At 40.2% G+C, this 20135-nt stretch overlaps 3 protein-coding genes across 8 annotated transcripts; 2 read left to right on the top strand and 1 right to left on the bottom strand.

Annotated features, from left to right (window-relative positions):
* Positions 1-2820: 2820 nt before the first annotated feature.
* LOC120103856 (cinnamoyl-CoA reductase 1-like) lies at positions 2821-12624 on the top strand. 2 transcript variants are annotated; one of them, XR_005513652.1, is made up of 8 exons: positions 2821-3463; positions 6209-6371; positions 6457-6643; positions 8443-8610; positions 9703-9955; positions 10830-10988; positions 11073-11234; positions 12408-12624. XR_005513652.1 is itself a non-coding variant. In XM_039130820.1 (4 exons), the coding sequence occupies exons 1-4, from the start codon at positions 2834-2836 to the stop codon at positions 8603-8605; spliced, it is 1143 nt and encodes a 380-aa protein (XP_038986748.1). In that variant the 5' UTR covers positions 2823-2833; the 3' UTR covers positions 8606-8766. The 2 variants fall into 2 exon arrangements, 1 of the variants encoding a protein (XP_038986748.1); XM_039130820.1 differs by lacking the exons at positions 9703-9955; positions 10830-10988; positions 11073-11234; positions 12408-12624 and having other exon boundaries at positions 2823-3463; positions 8443-8766.
* Positions 9091-19594, top strand: LOC103701607 (START domain-containing protein 10-like). Of its 4 annotated transcripts, none has more exons than XM_026802433.2 (5): positions 9091-9603; positions 9703-9955; positions 10830-10988; positions 11088-11234; positions 18633-19594. In XM_026802433.2, exons 1-5 carry the CDS (start codon positions 9560-9562, stop codon positions 18654-18656), a joined length of 627 nt encoding a protein of 208 aa, XP_026658234.1. In that variant the 5' UTR covers positions 9091-9559; the 3' UTR covers positions 18657-19594. The 4 variants fall into 4 exon arrangements, with proteins under 4 accessions (XP_026658234.1, XP_038986750.1, XP_038986751.1 ...); XM_039130822.1 differs by lacking the exon at positions 18633-19594 and adding an exon at positions 13810-14517; XM_039130823.1 differs by lacking the exon at positions 18633-19594 and adding an exon at positions 13163-13464.
* LOC103701608 (E3 ubiquitin-protein ligase CHIP-like) lies at positions 13414-19886 on the bottom strand. 2 transcript variants are annotated; one of them, XR_003384592.2, is made up of 9 exons: positions 19601-19886; positions 17641-17708; positions 17479-17542; positions 16621-16692; positions 15296-15429; positions 15020-15173; positions 14831-14941; positions 14531-14740; positions 13414-13915 (listed from the first exon to the last, which is right to left on the bottom strand). XR_003384592.2 is itself a non-coding variant. In XM_008783744.4 (8 exons), exons 1-8 carry the CDS (start codon positions 19715-19717, stop codon positions 14615-14617), a joined length of 846 nt encoding a protein of 281 aa, XP_008781966.1. In that variant the 5' UTR covers positions 19718-19886; the 3' UTR covers positions 14351-14614. The 2 variants fall into 2 exon arrangements, 1 of the variants encoding a protein (XP_008781966.1); XM_008783744.4 differs by lacking the exon at positions 13414-13915 and having other exon boundaries at positions 14351-14740.
* Between the last annotated feature and the right edge of the window lie 249 nt (positions 19887-20135).

Raw genomic sequence — 20135 nt, 5'->3', positions numbered from 1 at the left:
CCAGATTCTGTTCCTGAGTACCTTGACCATCTTCCGCTGCGGGATCGAGGTATGGTAAACATAATATAGTTATGTTATTTATTTATACCTGTTATAAATAAATAGATAAAATTTTAAAACTGATTTTCTGACCTGGCATCCAATTTTATCGGATTTTGCGGGATATTTTCCCTTCAGATATATATATCAATGTCAGGATGACTCATAGCCTAAATGCTCAAATCAATGAATAAAGTAGACTTTCTTATCAAGAGGGCCGGGCTGAGTACAAGTTGGGCTTAGCCCCATACATGACGAAAATTAGCCAAGCTCGAGCTTGGTAGCTTCAGACGTCGGGTCGAGCCTTAGGCTTTTTGGATTGCAACAATGGTAAGATAAGGAGGGGATGATATGGTGGTGGCGAGAGGGTAAGGAGGAGTGTAACAACCTAGGACCTCACCCAAAATGGCTAGCCGGAAGGTATTATTTAGGTTCATTGATCCTGTATGAGTACCCAAGATCTACCCAGCGAATAACCGATATGGGACTAAACACACGCCCACACAGGTCCTCACATACTCTCTCCGTTCAAGCCCTGACGTCCTCGTCAGGCTAAGGGTTCAAATCCATTCAAATCTAATCACAAACACTACGATCGGTCCGTGTCAACCCCAATGGATCCGTGCTGCAGTGTCCCCTAGTCCACATAAGTTATGGGCCGGGTCCGCTCTGATACCAAATGTCACGCCCCCGCCTCTGCGGGGCACGTGAGGCACCTAGTGCCCACGTGGGGGCCATATGAGGGGGGAACACAGGGCTCCCCTACCAGATATTGTCCGGTTCTGGGGCTTCACGCAAGCGTCCTTCACCCCTCCCCGGTTTTGTTTTCCACCCAAAACGCGTCTGCAGGATTAGGAGACACCCACCTCATATGCCCAGGCTTTGGAACGAGTCTTTCCGATGTGGGACTATTGGGCCTCACACCTAATGTCACGCCCCCGCCTCTGCGAGGCACGTGAGGCACCTAGTGCCCACGTGGGGGCCACATGAGGGGGGAACACGGAGCTCCCCTGCCAGATATTGTCCGGTTCTGGGGCTTCACGCAAGCGTCCTTCACCCCTCTCCGGTTTTGTTTTCCACCCAAAACGCGTCTGCAGGATTAGGAGACAGCCACCTCATATGCCCAGGCTCTGGAACGAGTCTTTCCGATGTAGGACTATTGGGCCTCACACCCTTCCCACCATCGGACAAGAGCCATCCTCGGCTCTGATACCAAATGTCACGCCCCCGCCTCTGCGAGGCACGTGAGGCACCTAGTGCCCACGTGGGGGCCACATGAGGGGGGAACATGGGGCTCCCCTGCCAGATATTGTCCGGTTCTGGGGCTTCACGCAAGTGTTCTTCACCCCTCCCCGGTTTTGTTTTCCACCCAAAACGCGTCTGCAGGATTAGGAGACACCCGCCTCATATGCCCAGGCTCTGAAACGAGTCTTTTCGATGTGGGACTATTCGGCCTCATACCCTTCCCACCATCGGACAAGAGCCGTCCTCGGCTCTATACCAAATGTCACGCCCCCGCCTCTGTGAGGCACGTGAGGCACCTAGTGCCCACTGGGGGCCACATGAGGGGGGAACACGGGGCTCCCCTGCCAGATATTGTCCAGTTCTGGGGCTTCACGCAAGCGTCCTTCACCCCTCCCCGGTTTTGTTTTCCACCCAAAACGCGTCTGCAGGATTAGGAGACACCCACCTCATATACCCGGGCTCTGGAACGAGTCTTTCCGATATGGGACTATTGGGTCTCACACCCTTCCCACCATCGGACAAGAGCCGTCATCGGCTCTGATACCATTTGTAACAACCCAGAACCTCACCCAAAATGGCTAGCCGGAAGGTATTATTTGGGTTCCTTGATCCTGTATAAGTACCCAAGATCTACCCAACGAATAACCGATATGGGACTAAACACACGCCCACACAGGTCCTCACAAGGAGATCATGCGATAGCGGCAAGAGGCGGAGCAAACGATGCAATCGCGGCAAGAGGAAGCGTGGATGATGCGACAAGGAGGCATGGTGAGGTGAGGAGGGCATGGGATTAGGAATTTAAGAGTTGTAGGTTAAGGATATAATTTTGTAAGACTCTAAGGATATTTAAAAAATGTCACATATATTTTCGACTCATTTGGTTTGCGGAAAAAAAATTTTCTTACTAAAATATTTTTTTTGAAAAGCTGATTTCTGAAAAATGATGCATAAGAAAATAAGTTTGGCATGTTTAGTTGACCATAAAAAAGTGGCACATTTCATAGTGGTTAATGTTTAGTTGAGCAACTTCTTTTCTAGAAAAGTTATGTGAAATAACTATTATACCTTTAATAAAGGAAACGATCTTATTCATGTATTTTGATGGCTTAAGAGTGGTTTTAGAGAAAAAAATCTAATTCCCAACCAGTGGGAACGTAGCTTTTCCATATCCTTCATGGGTTTCTCTTTTCTATAAGTTTTTGTTCTTTTTTTTTGTTGATCACACTTTTTTCTCTCTTTTTTTCACGAAGTATGCAAATCCTTTATGTATGGTATCTTTATTAATTTCAATAACATGCCTGAGCTTGGCCCGTTTGAAGAATGAGCTGCAATTTCTGGCCCGATCCGGGCCAATAGGCTGGAAAAGGCAAGTCCTGATCTATCTAAAACGCGTTGGGCTCGGGTAGGCATCCGGATATTGAGCAGGCCCAGAATAAAGAGCCGGCCCGGAATGATAAATCTACGTGGCATTCCATATTATTCCACGTAGGACCATCACACAAGGTCACCCGGAGAACTCGTGGGGTGGCTGACCGGAGCTTTAAAGATGCTTCGCTTTAATGGTCTCGCAATCAGCTGCGAACTCCAACCGCCTTTCATTTCCCCCCAAACGCCCCACAAAATCACCACGGAGCTTAGAGCGAGAATCGACACAATGGCAGGAACGGCGGCGGCGGCGGCGGCGGCGGCGACGGAGGAGCGGCGTGTGTGCGTCACCGGCGGCAACGGCTTCATTGGCAGTTGGCTGGTCCGCGCCCTCCTCGAGAAGGGTTACGCCGTCACCGCCACCATCCAGCCTGGCGCCGATGCCGCCCACCTGCGCTCCCTCCCAGGCGGCGGCGGCGACCCCTCGCGTCTCCTCCTCATCCACGAGGCCGACCTCCTCGACGCCCCAGCCCTCGCCGCCGCCGTCGCCGGCTGCCGCGCCGGCGTCTTCCACGTGGCGTCCCCCTGCACCCTCGAGGACCCGGCGGACCCTCAGCGGGAGCTCGTTCTGCCGGCGGTGCAGGGGACGCTCAACGTGCTGGAGGCGGCGCGTGCGGCCGGAGTCCGGCGGGTGGTGATCACATCCTCGATCTCCGCCATGGTTCCCAATCCCCGCTGGGCCCGGGACCATCCGGGGCGGCCGGTCGACGAGGAGTGCTGGACCGAGCTCGATTACTGTAAGGCTCGCAAGGTGAGGTTTTTCTCTGTCCTCTCTTCCCTCCCAAAATTTCCAGGGTTAGGGTTTCTCTCTTGTAGAAGCCGGAGAGGCTTGTTTCTTTAATGCGCTTAATGATGTTAGTCTGGTTCCTTTGCTGGGTGTAAGTGGATAGATCTGGTCACCGCTTAAATGGGAGAAGCATAGGGTTACCAGATTTTTATAATTGATCATCGGTTGTCCACACTGACTATATTATAAACTGGCTGATCGTGCATGATTAGGTTTATTTTTTTCTCGAATTCTTAGTTGTCTAAGAATGACCACAAATGGCTGAAGTAATCGATAACAATTCCATATGTTAGACTGCTGTTTGAACAATTACGGCCATGGTTGCCATAGTTGATTACTTATCATTATGTTTAGATAAAATTGCTTGTGCTTGGTAATGGCTGCCAAAGTTTGATTATAGGAGGCTTGCTTTGAGGGTGGTTCTTAAAATTATATGTGACTAGTTAGATGGTTTAGTTTGCTGGTATATATGATCATGTGTGTTATGGACTATGGTGAATCATGATCTCACCATGTTTGGTAATAATTAACCATCTTTCGCCTATTTGGATGTCCAATAAGACAAGTAAGAATCCAATGCTTTTAACTTCATGATGGTGGCATTAAGTCCTTAACTATAATAAATCACAGATGACGGATGACCATTTTTTATTTTTTGATGAAAGTTTAGACCAGATTCTGAGTGTACTTATCATGTTCGGTTTTTCAGTGGAAGATGCTTGGAATGGAGTATGCCTGAATGTAAAATTGAGACCTAGAAATTGACATTCTTGGCAAATTATGTTATAACATCCAGAGCATATTACCCAGCGAAATCTTTGCATATAATGTGCAAATAGAACTCCACAGCTTTACAACTGTACTGAAGAAGAACATCAGGGTGCTTCTGTCATGTTGTTCAAAATTTCACCTACATGTGTAAAGTTCCTCGTGTAGGATAACATGGAGATCCTACATGATTCATGAATTGGAAGGGACAGTCATCTAACACAAAGAGACTTGTTCTCATATAAATATTCTTAGCTCTGGCACCTGATTTCGAGTAGAGAGTTTTGTTCTATTCAAGAAAAAGGTAATGTATTAGCTCTATCTGTATAAAAGATTGCATGTTCCCAATCACAGTGTTAATAAACATTTCTGGTATTAAAAACCCTTAACTAGAGAGATTGATAATTCTTAGTGTTAAAACCAAGATAATAGGTAATTTCTACTTGTAAAAAGTTAAATTATCAAAAATAAAGTACCAAATCCAGCTTAAAAGAAATGAAATTCTTCAAATGGTGTTCTCATAAAAGGAAATCATTTTAACATGTGAATACATGAATGTACTGAAATATGTACATATTACGGGGGTAGGAGGAAGGTAGATATCAAGAAAGTGATAATGAAATAACTATAAGTGGTGCTGGTAAAGAATGTCTCGCTGGTGAATCAGGAAGAAATGAAATGGTAGGGTAATAGGATACTGTTGTTTAGATAGTATGAGCTTACCTCTTCCTTTATAATAGAAAAAAAAGAAATTGATTTGAAACCATGTTTATAAGTAAGAGAGACAAAAATACGTTCACCAAGCATGTTAAGAAAAACTAACATGTTCAAGCGCATTTTTATCTAGAAGAATTATATTTTTCTTGAGAGAAATACATGTTTCTTAATAATTCTTCTCAAAACCAAAAACTAGACAAAACAGCAATACATATATCACAAATTTTTTAAGATGATAATGCTTTAATTTGGGAGAACAAAATATTTGCAAGATGGCAACAGCTAGAGACCCTAATCTTATTAATATGATGTCTAGGCTTGATGTCAGCAATAAGGAATGCAGAACCAAGATTTCAATGATGTCTATATCCCCAAATAATGGAACCCCACTGAACCTTTTATTTTCTGTCGTAATGGAAATAATATCCATTATTAGCAAATATAACAGGAAATAAAGGACAAAAATGTGAAAAAAGTATTTTCTGCTCAAATCATTGTTCACCAAATAAAAAAAATATTTACATTTCGTGTGCAGGTTTAATTTAAAAATGCATTATTTTGCTGAACAGTGAAAATTGAAATTGATAATTGGTACCACTGCGATGGACTAGGTATGTATGTCCGGTGTTGTGGATCTATCACACGGACTCTCTTTTATCTGGTACAGTACTGCCGGGGAGGACCAGGTCTGTAATCCTTGCTGCCAAAAGATGATCCAACCTTTAGGATAAAAACAAAACTGGAGAGACACTGCATGCTATAAGTTCTAGTTTTCATCAACTTTACATTTGTGTCTTAGGATATTTAGAGGAATTTCGGGATGATTTTAATTTTTACATGCATCTCTATTAAAATTGTGGTGATTTATCTTTAGAACTCTAGTTTCATCATCTATATAGAATTCCAAAAATGTTAGAGGTATGATCTTGCTAAGACATATTTCTAATTCTGTTATTACTAACAGGAAGAAATATATTTAGAGTCTTAGATGTGCCAATCCCGTAAAAGACCAAGAAATCTAATCATGCTCAAAATGATCAATGATCAATTCCTACAATCTTCAAATACGCTTATCTATGATTTTTATTGAATTTATTGTCACTAGTTCTAGCACGTTGTGTTCAAGCAAATATGAAATTTGAAAACTCCATAATCATGATGTTAATGTTCTTCCCTCAAATTTAGGTACTATTTTTATACTGGTTAAATTGATTTTTCCCCTAGAAATGGTACCCAGTGTCCAAGACGATGGCAGAGAAAGCAGCTTGGGAATACGCAGAAAAGCACAAGTTGGATGTAGTGACCATCAACCCATCTACATGCCTTGGTCCCCTCTTGCAGCCTGGTCTCAATGCCAGCTCCGCTGTCCTCCAACAACTCTTACAAGGTTCACATAATTAACATTTAAATTATAACTCTTTGTTTTTGTTACATGCATACGTACATTGTGATCATGTTATTTTGTTAAACAGGATCAAAAGACACTCATGAGTATCACTGGCTGGGCTGTGTGCATGTGTGTGATGTTGCTGCTGCTCAGGTCTTGCTCTTAGAGACGCCTAATGCATCTGGGAGGTACCTATGCACAAATGGAATATATCAGTTCAAGGACTTTGCCGAAACTGTCGCTAAGCTTTGCCCTGGGTACAACGTAGAAAGGTAACTAGCTTTGACTAGCTTGTCTTTCTTAAACCACAGTATCTTCCATTGATGTAGTAGGTATTAGAAAATATGAAAAAGGTCAAATTATAGTATTCTAATGCAGGAGGATTGCAAAACCTCACTTGCTACTCGATTCTAATGGAGTGTAGTTCCTAATTTGTGTTTTAAAATTATTAAATAGATCTGCATCATTATAGTAGTACACAATTTTTATCTGAAAATAGCACATTTGTAGTCATGATTATCGTTATTGCATGGGGCAAATAAATCTTACCCTGCTTTAATTCCTTTCTCTGATTTTTTTTTTTTTTAACAAAAGGCTTATCATGGTCTTGTAGCAGCCAGCCTGGAGCTGCTAATAATAAGCTACAGTAGTGCAGCAGTAATCCTAGGGGAGTTGTGAAAATGGAGAGATGGTATTCTTTTCCTCTGTCAGAACATTCTGGTCTGACAGGAACTTTCCAGTAAGAAGATTGTAATCTTATGCAAGATTGGGGATCATTTTTAAATTGCAATATGCTTAAAGATTCATGTGAAGACACCTTAGTTAGTTTGGAATGAGGACTTGGATAGCTTTGGCCGGTATAAGTACAAGGTCCAGTTATCCATTTCCACCCGTCAAGACATTGGCTTGAACCCTCCAATGGCAAGGAACGGTAATATTGCTCTATTATGATCTGAGTGCAGCAGAGTTGAAATATGGAAATACCCTCTCCACATGCAAGGGTAAGATTACTTACATCTAACTCTCCTCAGACCTGCAGTAGCAGGGCCTCATGCACTGGGATGCCTCTACAGTGGCATGCAAAAAATTCTGCTTATCATATCTGTTGTCCCCTTGCCCCTTTATGATTGTCCATGTTTTTAGCCAGAATGGTGGGCATCCATTCTGAACTTTGGCTAGTTCTCGGGGTTAAGGAAAGCAAGTGACAGATAAGGGTGACATTCTTCTTTGATGGGGCCACAGTTAGTTATATCTGAGAGAATAAAGACATCTATGTTTTGCTTAGATATTGCTCATGGTCCACAAGCTTCTTTTTATCCATTTATTGTCTATTTTTTGAGGATGACCATATGCTTTGATCGCAGATGTCATTTTGAAGTAAAATTTCTTCTTTGTTGCATAATGAGATCTCACTGTTACACTTCAACATGTTTCCACTTATCTTGCCTAGTCAGTTAAGTACTAGGATTTTCAGCCTTGACCTTAGAGAGTGAAATCCTTCTGATCTTGTCCCAAGTTATTGGTTTTTCCTTCTATTTTTCTGCTTTTATAAATCCAAAATGAGAAGTTGCAGCAATAAGAGCAACAGCAGCTGACATTACTTTAATTAGATCTCACATTGAAATTTTACCCACATTGATGTTGAGGATGATACGCATCATTTATCATCTCTTATATAATTATATGTTATGCATCCTGCACTGGCATGTAATTGCCTCTGTTCCGTCTTTCGTGCTAATACTTTATCAAGATTTCTTGTTGTACTCTTTTTTAATGATCAGTCAAGATCTTAAATTGATCCTGATGTTTGTTTTTGCCCCTACAATTTGCTTTCGAGGCAACTGCATCCACCCTATCTGGCAACTTACGCACTTGAACTTGGCCTCATGTTTTATCTAAGAGCCATCTTGTCCTGTCCACAGTGCAATGTATGCAGCCTCTAAGATATTTTCTGGATTGTTTACCCTTCCATGCTTCAGCTAATTTTATACTTTCCACTCAGGAAGCATTGCTATCAGTTTGCATTATTTAGAAGATCTTTGTGTCAGTTGTTAACACCGATGTTAAACAGTTTTACTGAAGAAACTCAACCGGGACTTGTGGCATGCAAAGATGCAGCAAAGAAGCTGATTGATCTTGGCCTGGTCTTCAGGCCAAGAGAAGAAGCAATCAAGGACGCCGAGGCAAGCCTGAACGCGAAGGGCTTCCTGGGTCAGCATCAGCTACAAATTTAATACGAGTAATCTCTATATTAAGATTGAGATTCACTATGTTTATCGGCTAATAAATCTTGTAATTATCCAATAAAGTCCTTTTCTTTGTGATATGTTTCGATCATGTCTCTAACCTCTATGTAAGAATCTGATACCTTCTCAATAACTTCTTTTCCACTGAACAGTGCTATCCTTTTTTCTGTGCTATGGAGATATATTCCATGTTTCATGTGCTGTAGAATGCCATAAATGTTTTATAAAGTGGGGTGGTCGCTCTATTATTGTAGATCACCAGTCCCATTAAAGCTCAATGTAATAGCTTTAGAAGTAAAAGCTTCCAAAGAGCATTGAACTTGGCATCCACTTTCTGGCTATCCTTTTACCAATCACTTCCCCACAAGAAACCACATTTTAAAAGAAATGCATGGTAGATCCCACCCATCATCAAAATCCTCCAACATATTTTTAAGTGATGGGGTATTGGATATGGGTGAGTAGTGAAGGAAACACGCACTGACATGGGTGGATGAGCTGTGGGGCCCGATGATTGTGGGTCCCTGCTGACATGGCAGCATCAGAAGCCACTATGTGCTAGGGTCATATGCCTGTTCTGAGGTGGCTTTGTGCCCCTCAAAGCAGGCAAACGTCTAAAAAAAACATGAGCTATGCCCCTTTGGCATGGCTCTCAGTTCATCCTCCTGCTCTCCATCCCATTCTTTTCTTCCGGTTCTCATCAACACCATGTGCTTCAACTCCCCCACCCTTTGCCCTCCTCTTCTTTAAAGAAAAGAATCTTGCTTTACTGTGTGAGTGAGAGAGAGCACATGCAAGTCCAATCATGGAGGTTCTTCTACTGGCATTGCATGTGACTCAATCACTGCAAGCCACTCCCACCCCCTTCTTTGCCTCCACCTCTTCCCTTTCAAATTCCCCATATATCAACCACTCTCTTAACCCTCTTAAACCAATGACACAATGAGCACTTCCTCAGGTACTACGACTGCAACTTCTCGCTCTTGGTAACAATCTAGAACTCTTTCCTTATGAGATGTACTGTTCCTTTCTACTCCATATCTTGCATTTCTCTTCTCCTTTATTGCTACTTGCTTTGTTTGAAGGTCTGTTAGTGAGGATTCATTGAGAAGGTATGTATCGTACGCAAGCGAGAGCTGCATTCAGGAGCTGCTATCTGCATCAGACTCAAGCCGGGCCGAAGGTGGTGATGGATGGAAAGTGTTGGCATTTGAAAATGGTGTTGAGATATCGAAGCGGTGCTCAGGCTCACCGCATGTCTTCCGTGGCAGGTGGCTGCTCCGTTCAGTCTCGCCACAGCAGTTCATCACCGTCGCCACTGCTATTGACGCTGCTAAGGTGATTCAAACACTTGGTTGTGTTTTCTAATGCTTTTTATGAAGGCTTAATTACTGAAAAAATTCTGTAGTTAAGCATGTTTTTTGATTTTAACATATCGTTCCAATTTTTGCAATTGAGTATGGGTAGATTATAAAGTGTTGCAATGTTGGCATGTCATCAACCAGCATATAATTTTGCCATTAAAGTACTTCCACAGAAATGACATAGAAAATAACAATAATAAGATGAAAATGATGTAGAATAAACCAAGTTAAATTGGAAATGAAAGGCTTTTCTCCACTGTCTTCCTTCTACCCAAACCCTTCCCCTCCTCCTCGTCCATCCCCTCCCAACTCCCTCTACCTCCGCCTTCCCCTTCCTTTAACTCCCTTTCCATCTCCCCCTCCCTATATATATATATATATATATATATATATATATATATATATATATATATCTGTATCTTCCATTGCATGTTTCTGACCGTTTCCTCCTTTAATTTTTCTTTACTCTTTTTTTAAGCTGCCTCCACTTTTTTATTGATTCCAAAATTATACTTTGCTAAATGCCAAAACTATCTCCTTGTTTACCATATTACCATTTAGAATCATCACTAGCATCCTGCTTCCAGTCATTGAGACATACAGTAGTTTAAAAAAACGGCATAAATATTCATGTTATGTTTAGTTGTTAGACTCAAATGAAGAATGGTTTGATATTTCAAGTCAAACATGCTTGTTATATTCATACCTTTTTCTTTTTGTTACTTTCATAACTGCATTCTAAAATCCTAACTTATCAGTAGAGAAATTCATCTAAAACATATTTATTCATCCAAGGTGGCATTGCTTGGAGCATTTATATTAACATAACGTCTATATTTCTGCACCAGCAATGGGATCCCGATCTAGTGGAAGCCAAATATATAAAGGACCTTAACGATAATCTCAGCATTATTCGCCTAAGGTTTGGTGATGCCTCGAAACCACTCTTCAAGAACAGAGAATTTATAGTTTACGAGCGACGGGAGACAATGGATGATGGAACTCTTGTAAGTACACTCTTAAAACTTCCCAATGCCAAAACCAATGTTCTTTCTTATTGCCTTGCTCCATGTAAGTAAATAAGAAACCAGTTGGTTTTGGTTTAGGTGGTTGCTGTGGCATCTCTACCGAAGGAGATCGCTGCAGGATTGCAGCCTAAGAAGAATAATTCCATTAGAGGGCTATTGCTGCAGTCTGGATGGGTGGTTGAGAAGCTTGAGGATGACTCCTGCATGGTGACTTACGTCGTTCAGGTAACAATATTTTTTATAGCGTTTCTCATGCAATGAAGTGTTTTCTAAGAAACCGATTGAGTTAACAAAACTGATGTAAAAGGCTTGAAATAGGAAATATCCAAAAATACAATACAAACTATTGGTAAGCAAGAAATAAGCATATCCATTTTACTCTGCTAGCACCTGTATTATCTGTCAGGGTCTCATACATATGGTAGTAGGGAGAGAGTAACATGGAGGTTACTTCGCATATAATATTCGTATATAATACATGTGCCGATGGTTATTTATTTGTTTTTTTATTTGTTTATAAAGTGTAGTTTCCAATTTTCCTAAAATTAAGCAGTATTTTTTTGTATTTTGCAATCTTTCCTGTTCAAAATTGCTTTCTGCATACACAAGCATGCACATGTGTGCACACATGCATAATCCATAGTAATAACTACATTCATTCATGGATTTATGCACAATGCATTTGTATGTGCATGCACACATATATTCGCCGTATACACGGAAACACACACACACAAACACAAACACAAAGCCCAACCTATCTTGGTCAAATTTGGGAATTAGAATTTTGAATAGAACCCCACAAGTTAAAACAGGTCTATAATTTAGATCTATCAGGTTAAACTTGGGTGCAATCCCACTGGGCCTCTTCTGCATGGATAGAAATATGTTAGTGAGAATTATACTCTCACTTTTAAATGTCATGTAACATGTTTAACCTTGCAAACAACATATATGACATATTATGACAAAATTATGCATTTTGCTGTTAGGATATGTGGGTGGTTTAGAAAATTTGCAGCATTTGATATTCCCCTAGGTCAATCTACTTGGTCAGTTGGATCGCAAAATCTGCATCACAAATAGGGTTAGACTCGTCGTCGAGGTTGGCCCTGTTGAATTTTATTTGGCTGGACTGTATTCCAAAGTAGTGTAAGTTTTAGGTACTTAGATGTCTTTGGATCGGGCCTGGTCTCTGTGAAACCGTTCATTGGTCAGGTCCAGGACAGACCTGACTCCAGCTGCAATATCTAGTCATATTTCCACTTCCATCTCAAGTTTCATTTTGTTCATATTATCATGACTGCCGTGCGATGTTGATGAGGAGCTGCTTCTCCTCCTAGTTTGTGGAGAAAGAAGTCTCATCTTTTTTATTTTTCGGTTGTTGTTATGTTGCAGTTAGATCCGGCTGGATGGTTGCCCAAATGTTTTGTAAACAGACTCAACACGAAGCTGGTTATGATCATCGAAAATCTTAAAAAATTAGTTCAAACATGTCCTATGAATGGTGCGATGTGATTACGTTACTAGAGAAGAAAAAAGGTGCAACGATAATATATGTGTAACTAAATATACATATAAGATGGTAATGAAAACAGCTTATTTCTTCGTCTCATTCTCGTATTTTACCCTTTTTTATTATCCAAGAAATGAATCAGTGATATACAGAGGTTATTCTGGAAACGAATTCTCATCCTCAGCTGTTATCTAAAATGTACTTTTCGTATAAGATGATAACTGTAGAAGCACCCTTGAAGCCATTACAATGGCCTTTTTTTATTAAAAATCCTTTTTCGGACAATGTATGTCAACAGCAAAAGACCAGATCAGTTACGGTCTAGGGCAACTGACTCTAGGAAAATTATATCACCAACTACTGTAACTCCTAGTTAATGACACTTTAAAACGATCATACTTTAATTCTTTTCTTTTTCAAAATAAAAACTCTCACTTTCAAATAAATGTAAATTCAGTCGATTTTCAGATGAATCAGTGATAAATTTATAGACCTATCTCATCCTCAGCTGATTTGCAGTCTAATTGCATCTCATTATCCTAATACAGTTGATTGTCTCAACAAGTCTCAATAAACTGTCATCAATATATGTAACTCAATCATTGCAGCTAATTTGTCCTTCTCATGAGCATTCCAGATTCAGAGTTGAATTCACACAAGGAGGTTGGCATCGCCATCTGCAACCTCTTCTTCCAAAAAGTGAAAACAGTTTAAAATACCAATAATCACAATGATTTGGTACCAATACAAGGAATCCTCTTGGTACCTGGACAGCAAAACAGAGGTGATTTATTATTTATTTATATGATACCGATGTAGGGGGAATACCAATACCAGTATCTTACTAGTGCGATCCAAGTGACCAGTATGGACTAGCGGGCACCAATATTTAAATCCTTGAATGAGCATATGATGATGAAGAATACACCATTTCAATCACATATGTGAATGAAGAGCAGTTTTTTTATGCATTCTAGATCCTGTTGAGATAGGCCTTTAAGATTCATCCTCCTTAATTATCCAATCCACATACCCATCCATATTGCAAGTTTATAAAGGATATGTTTGCATGATTATTGTCAATGATCCGCTGCACGCTTATTGTCCTATGGTATCAAATATCCATAGTCCATGTCTCTCTTTCCCTAAACCAACCAAACCCTAGTTCCTCAGATATCTCAACTAGGTTCTGATATTTCAGGAAACTACCTTAGTTGTTGGTCCTACAATGCCTTCTTGAAGTTGTTGATTTTGGATGCCTGTAATTCCAATATCATTCTGCAGTACCGTGGTGCTCAAATGCAAAGGCTGGAGATGATGGAGGGCAGAGTAAACTTCAACATTCTTATCCCAACTCATACTGCCTGAGAACTTTGTCTTGCTGCAAACCCTACAATCAAAAATTTGCATGTCAGAAAAATCACCTATTACATGAACAATGCAGGAAATAAGACACGGACACCTTGTTACCTTACCTTTTCAAAATTATGCTCAACTTTCTTAGAGTGAAGAGTCATGGAAACCTTATTTTGCTTAAAAAGAAAAGAAAAAAAAAAGGAAAGAGGGGGGGAGGCGTGGGGGTGTTTACATAGGCCCAAAAGATAATTCCTTTACAACTAGTCCATTGAAACAATAAACAAAACATGTTCCAGTCCCACACTGCATATTCAAGACAATTTGAATGTTGGCATGCATATTCTGAAAAGGAATTTGGATTCCTTGTTGCACATTCCAGGCTGATTTTCCATTATTCTAAGATAACAGAATTCACTGAATTGGAAAGTGAAAAAGAAATTCCATCAATACAAACCACCCTTGGGCAACCTTTACCACTGGCTGAATCAGTTTGCGTATTTTGATAAAATACTACTGACGAGTTTCCCAGACCACTACAACAATCAGACTCTACGCCAGAAACTAATAAATCTTTATACAACCAATCTCAGGAAATAAAGCTTTTCAATATAACGGTGGAAGGAATAATACAGAAAATAAAACACCTCACCACTGCTGAAGCCAATGACGGCATCAATAATACAAAAGGGATAAAATGATGTATATCAGTTTGGCTTGACAGCTCCAGACTGCATCAGCTCATCTTATAAGCCCAACCATGCTCATTCAGATACACTTGCACAGCTTGCTTGATGGCCAGATTTGGTACCAACTGGTGTTGATCGAGTGGTTCCCTTGTAACTGGGTCAAACTTGCCCACCTACAGTCGAGGCTTTGATGCATAAATATGCGGAAGGCAATAACATAAAAGTTAGACAATGGCAAATCTACAACAAGAAAAATGAAACACCTGATTAAGATGTTCAAGCAGCACTGCCCTTTCATAGGTAACACCACTTGGAGTGATAACAGGATCCCGGAAGATATCAAGTGTAATCTTACAGCACAGGTAGTCAGGCACCTATAATATCAAGTATAGAAAATATTACTGGTCCAACGGATGATACATATGTAGGGATCATAAGAGTGAGTTTCTCACTTGTGTCAGTGTGTCAGCTTGTGCAGCTTTCCTAAAGATCGCCTGCAGGAATTCAAGTTGTACAGAGTGATCATGTGCAGCATCTTTAGAGGCATGTTCAGCTCGGGAATCATCAAGAAAGTGATACTCTGCCAAAGCTTTCTCACAGGTTTCCCTGATTTGTCAGTGCACGTTTTGGTGAGACTAAGTCTATAATAGGTCTTGATGCCTGTATTGCTTCATAAATTAAAGATAAGAAATGGAAATGGAAACAACCAATGATAAGATGTCACCTACTTCAAGTTTTGCAGCCTCCATGCACGCTTGCTGGATGAATGTTCCCATTCCATGTATTTGGCTTTGGCAAGAGACTGCCAAATCTCCTCCACCATACAGCCCACAGGGTTTGTCCCTCTCCCAAGATCAAAAGCCTGTTTTAGGGGGTATAGGGACAAGTTAATTAAGATTCAAGAGTAGCTCAAAGATGACTAAAATATGATGCCACAGAACGCATTAAAGTTAAAACTAGGATGACACAACATGATTCGAACAAAACTAAACCCAATAGGACTTTGTGTATGGATATGCTGTCTCGAGATTGATAATTGGTCAATTTTAATGCAAAAAGATCAGAGTTTTAATGTGATTTTACATTGGCATGACCCAAAAGGATTACAGTTTTTTTATCCTACAACTACAAATCCCATATCACAGAGCAGTAGTGACTATTAACTTTAATCAGCCCATCTAGCATCTCACCAGCCACTTCTCCAAGTGACAATAGAAAAGGTCTCCACTAAAGTCCAATGGTAAATATGAGGTTGTTTTTTTTATAAAAAAAAGTAATTATTTAATGCAATGTTCGCCGAACTGGTATCGAGACCCATACCGGTCGGCGTCCGGTACGGATTAGAACTGGTTCGAACCGGATGGAACCGTCCGATTCCGTCTGATTCTGGCTGGTTCCAGAGCCAATCAGGTTTCTACTGCCGAACTGACCCGGTCGGAGACCCAGTCGGCTCGGTTCGGCTTTTCTTGATTTAATGTGATCAAGTGTGAAGCATGGTAACAATACAATAATACACTAATACACTAATACAAATACAAATACACAATACAATAAATTGATCAACAAAATACAAATACACTAATATGGCATATCCTGTTTTTTTTTTAAAGGAATGAAACTAGAGGAAGGACAATGAGTAATATATACAATATATCTAATAACTGGTAATACATTATAAATATAATTTTTTCAGTTTCTTACTACAGTTATAGGTTTCTCCACTTATTTCAGAAAGGTGCTCTTTCTTGTCATATGTGATATCATTTTCAAAAGGAGTAAGAATATGCAGCATGCATTAAATCAGTATTCAATATCTGTAAGATATAGACAAGGCTATTCTAACGTAACATCGTTGCTTCAAATGATATCAATTATCACAGGTACATGAAGGACAAAAAAAAAAAAAGCTTACAGAACCTTAGACACAAAGCCAACTTGATTGTCTGAGCCATGCAAAAGAAGAAAAAAAAATATTATGAACTTGACTCAAGAAATGTGATATAAATGTAGAATGGAGAGAGGATGGACTACAGTGGTTATTACAAGTACTAACCTTCTCCAATTCTTTGATTCCCCCAACATATTCTTGCCTTTCCAGTAATGCAAGGCCTAGCATATAGTGAGCCTTCAAATGTAACAGAGAAATTATGGTCAGTTATGTACACAAGGTGTAGCAAATCTTTTAAACAAATCAGGACATAAATATGGAAAAGAAATTGCAGCAGCATCCAAGAAACAACATTCTATCATATTCATTAAATTGGAAATCAAAAATATAGGTGACCACGAGTTGTGGTTCAATGGTTGTCAAAAGGACATGGCAGATGCTACATCGCAATATTTGCCACAGATGAGGCACAAAAAAAGGGAACAAGGAGGAACTATACCTCATCCAGAGATTTGGATCCGACCATAATATGATATAATAATATTAAAACATATGAAAGTTACAGAACCGTACTGACTTATGATAGGCAAAGTTACATTATTACTATATTATTTCAATATTTCGAGATTTTAGCAATTTTCTTGTACATCTTCATTTGATTAAAGTGCAAGTAACAGAATGGTTCTGCTTGGTTAGGACCGGTATGGACCCGTTCGGGACCGTTCGGCTTGTATACCAAACCAAATCTTAGTACCATACTAGTACCTTACCTTTGCAGCAAGGTAGGGTCGATACGGGGTGGTACAGGTTGGTACAACAGGCCTTAACAGATCCAATTTACATTTGAGCAAAATAGGTAATGACTGAGCACAATTACAGCTAGTAGGGCGCCAATCAATTGGGAACACTCAGACCATTGCAAAAATAAATAAATAAATAAATAATCAGGACCTGGAATCCACCTTTAAAACAAAAATTTAGCTTATCAACTAACATGCATATAAATAGTGAGGTTGCACCTACCTTAACAGAATCCTTGTCAAGCTCGAGAGCTTTTCTGCAATCCTCTTCAACTTTTGTCCACTCTCTACCAACGCAACAGGCAACATAATGCAAAACCCATCAAAATAATGAATAGAAATTATCGAAAAAGAAGAACAAGATATATATATTGCTTTTACAGACTTCCGCTTCTGATAGCAGAGTGCCCGGTTTGTCCGATACACCACGATGTTTGGGCACAAAGTAATTGCCTGAAAACCCAAATAATTGAATGAAGAAATAAAGAGATACCAAAGAAATAAAACAGGTTAGTAGGAATAAAGAAAGACAGAACCTTAGAAGGACTTTAGAAGAAGCAACATCAAGAACCCCAAGTGGGGAGAAAAATCGTATAGTAATAATCAAGACCAAGGTATCAGAAAGAAAAATGTGATTTGAGTTATAACCTAACAAGAATTCAAGGATTTGACTCCATTTGAGTTGGAGAGCGAACCAAGACATTTTGAATCAAATCAAAAGACCATAGTCAATTAAGAAACTAATCATTAGAATTTTAGAAGATGAAAGGAAAGAAGTGACCAAGGTTTACAGATTCCTCTGTGTTGGCGTAGATGACGGCTTCAATGCATTCTTTCTTGAAGAAGGCATTACCATCAAGCCTCCGAAGCTTAGCTTTCTCGATGGCACAGCACCAATGCCATCACCCTCCCCACCTTCTCTTTTCTCTCTTCCACTTTCTTTCTATGTATCTTGTTTAAATAACGAATTGATAAGACATTCGTAAGGTTTTTTTTGTTTCATGAGATTGTTAGAATAATTTGAATTATTATGTTAAATTAGCATTATTGTTGCTGTACCACTGCCTGAATTTTTGATATGTTAAATGTATTTAAAAAGGGTAGGTGTTGCATGGGATAAAACCCAAGGAATGTGCGGTTGTCTGCAACCTACCTGGCTCGTGCAATTAGATCGAGACATGACAATGATCATGCATACATGATATTTATAGAAAATCACTAAATTTCTAGATATTTATATATAAGTTATAAAAACAGAGGATGAACTTTCTTGTCTCTAGTCACTTTTCAAATAAATACTTTCATGTTTCAATCATTCATTCATTCAAGCACTATTAATTATCCTTATTGCCATTTACCTTTTCTTTTCAACTGCAGCTTTTCCTTCATTTCCTTATTTAGAAGAAGCCTTGCAGCTTGCCCAAGGGAAGGTTCATGAACTTTTCAGTACTCATAGGGAGATTTTAAAGCCAGAAGAAACCAAGTTGGTTGCCCCAATCCCAATCCCTCCAGCAATCTAGACTTGCCTATCCCCATCTAGAATCATAGCATCGACTATTGATTAGTTGGCAGATGAATGGAATTGTCTAGATAGTGCAACTTCTATAACTACAGGCACAAAACAAGAAACAAGGTTTGAGTTTGAGATCATAAAAACTTTAAAAGGTGAAGTGTTAACTAGCCTGATGGGGAACAGTTACATCTCTGCAACGAAATATCAATGAAATAGAACAGGGAACAAATAAACATCGAAACTTTGAAGGAAAACGAGATCAAGAACTCGATTTGGAAAGAAACATAGAATCTGGATGCTCGAGGCCATGATTTGAATCGTCGCCTGCCAAGAAACGAAGGGATTGACTCCCTTTGACTTGACCCAAGGCCATCGAAATCGAATCAAAAGGCCGTTCGAGAGGAACCAAGAACTGGGTCATTGAAAACTGGAAGAGAGAAGTAAAGAAGCGGTTGGGGAATTGATGGACAATCTTGATGCTCGAGACTGTGATTTGAATCGTCACCTGCCAAGAAACAAAGGGATCGACTCCCTTTGACTTGACCCAAGGCCACCGAAATCGAATCAAAAGGCCGTTCGAGAGGAACCAAGAACTGGATCATTGAAAGCTGGAAGAGAGAAGGAAGAAGCGGTTGGGGAATTGAGGGACAATCTTGATGCTCGAGACCGTGATTTGAATCGTCACCTGCCAAGAAACAAAGGGGTTGACTCCCTTTGACTTGACCCAAGGCCATCGAAATCGCATCAAAAGGCCGTTCGAGAGGAACCAAAAACTGGATCATTGAAAACTGGAAGAGTGAAGGAAAGAAGCGGTTGGGGAATTGAGGGATACCTCGGTGTAGGCGTCGATGGCGGCGCCGATGCGTTCTTTCTTGAAGAAGGCGTTGCCGTCGAGTCTCCGGAGCTCCGCTTGCTTGGCGACGCTCGCCGGCACCGGTCTCAGCTCCATCTCCCTTCTCCCTCTTCTCCTTCTTTTTCTAATTTACTCGCCCTCTCCTCTTCTTCTTGGAGGGATAGTTGTCGAAATTTTGGGAAGTATTAACGGAACGAAGAAAAGAGGAGAGATGGAGAGGGAAAAGTATTCCCTCTTCTTACAAACCGAGCGAGGACGGTTTGAGTCATGTCCGGCACATATCAATAGAGAAAGGAGCACGTGTCATGCACGTGCTTGTTCATTAGAGATGACACCTTGATGAATGGCCATGATCCGTCATAGATTTGATAAATATGCTCCGCAATTTTTTTTTTGTATTTTCTTTGTTATTTTTGCATAAATAATATGAAGTACATTTTAAAAAAAAAATACACATAGATGAAAAGAGAATCATAGATTTCGTTCTAAAATTAAAAAAAGGGCAAGGTCTACC

Source organism: Phoenix dactylifera, chromosome 10, assembly GCF_009389715.1.
Source record: "Phoenix dactylifera cultivar Barhee BC4 chromosome 10, palm_55x_up_171113_PBpolish2nd_filt_p, whole genome shotgun sequence".
Classification (NCBI taxonomy): Eukaryota; Viridiplantae; Streptophyta; class Magnoliopsida; order Arecales; family Arecaceae; genus Phoenix; species Phoenix dactylifera.
The sequence above is the reverse complement of the archived record's forward strand: the minus strand, read 5'-3'. Positions and strand labels throughout refer to the sequence as shown.

Excerpts from the sequence above, each read along its gene's own strand:
- LOC120103856 (XM_039130820.1), top strand. The coding sequence starts at position 2,834 with ATGCTTCGCTTTAATGGTCTCGCAATCAGCTGCGAACTCCAACCGCCT. Across the intron at positions 3,464-6,208 it reads ATTACTGTAAGGCTCGCAAG|AAATGGTACCCAGTGTCCAA; the intron begins GTGAGGTTTTTC and ends TTTTTCCCCTAG. Across the intron at positions 6,644-8,442 it reads CCTGGGTACAACGTAGAAAG|TTTTACTGAAGAAACTCAAC; the intron begins GTAACTAGCTTT and ends GATGTTAAACAG.
- LOC103701607 (XM_008783741.3), top strand. The coding sequence starts at position 9,560 with ATGAGCACTTCCTCAGGTACTACGACTGCAACTTCTCGCTCTTG. Across the intron at positions 9,604-9,702 it reads ACTGCAACTTCTCGCTCTTG|GTCTGTTAGTGAGGATTCAT; the intron begins GTAACAATCTAG and ends CTTTGTTTGAAG. Across the intron at positions 9,956-10,829 it reads CTGCTATTGACGCTGCTAAG|CAATGGGATCCCGATCTAGT; the intron begins GTGATTCAAACA and ends TTTCTGCACCAG.
- LOC103701608 (XM_008783744.4), bottom strand. The coding sequence starts at position 19,717 with ATGGAGCTGAGACCGGTGCCGGCGAGCGTCGCCAAGCAAGCGGAGCTC. Across the intron at positions 15,430-16,620 it reads GAATCAAAGAATTGGAGAAG|GCTTTTGATCTTGGGAGAGG; the intron begins GTTAGTACTTGT and ends CCCCTAAAACAG. Across the intron at positions 14,942-15,019 it reads AAGCTGACACACTGACACAA|GTGCCTGACTACCTGTGCTG; the intron begins GTGAGAAACTCA and ends TTGATATTATAG.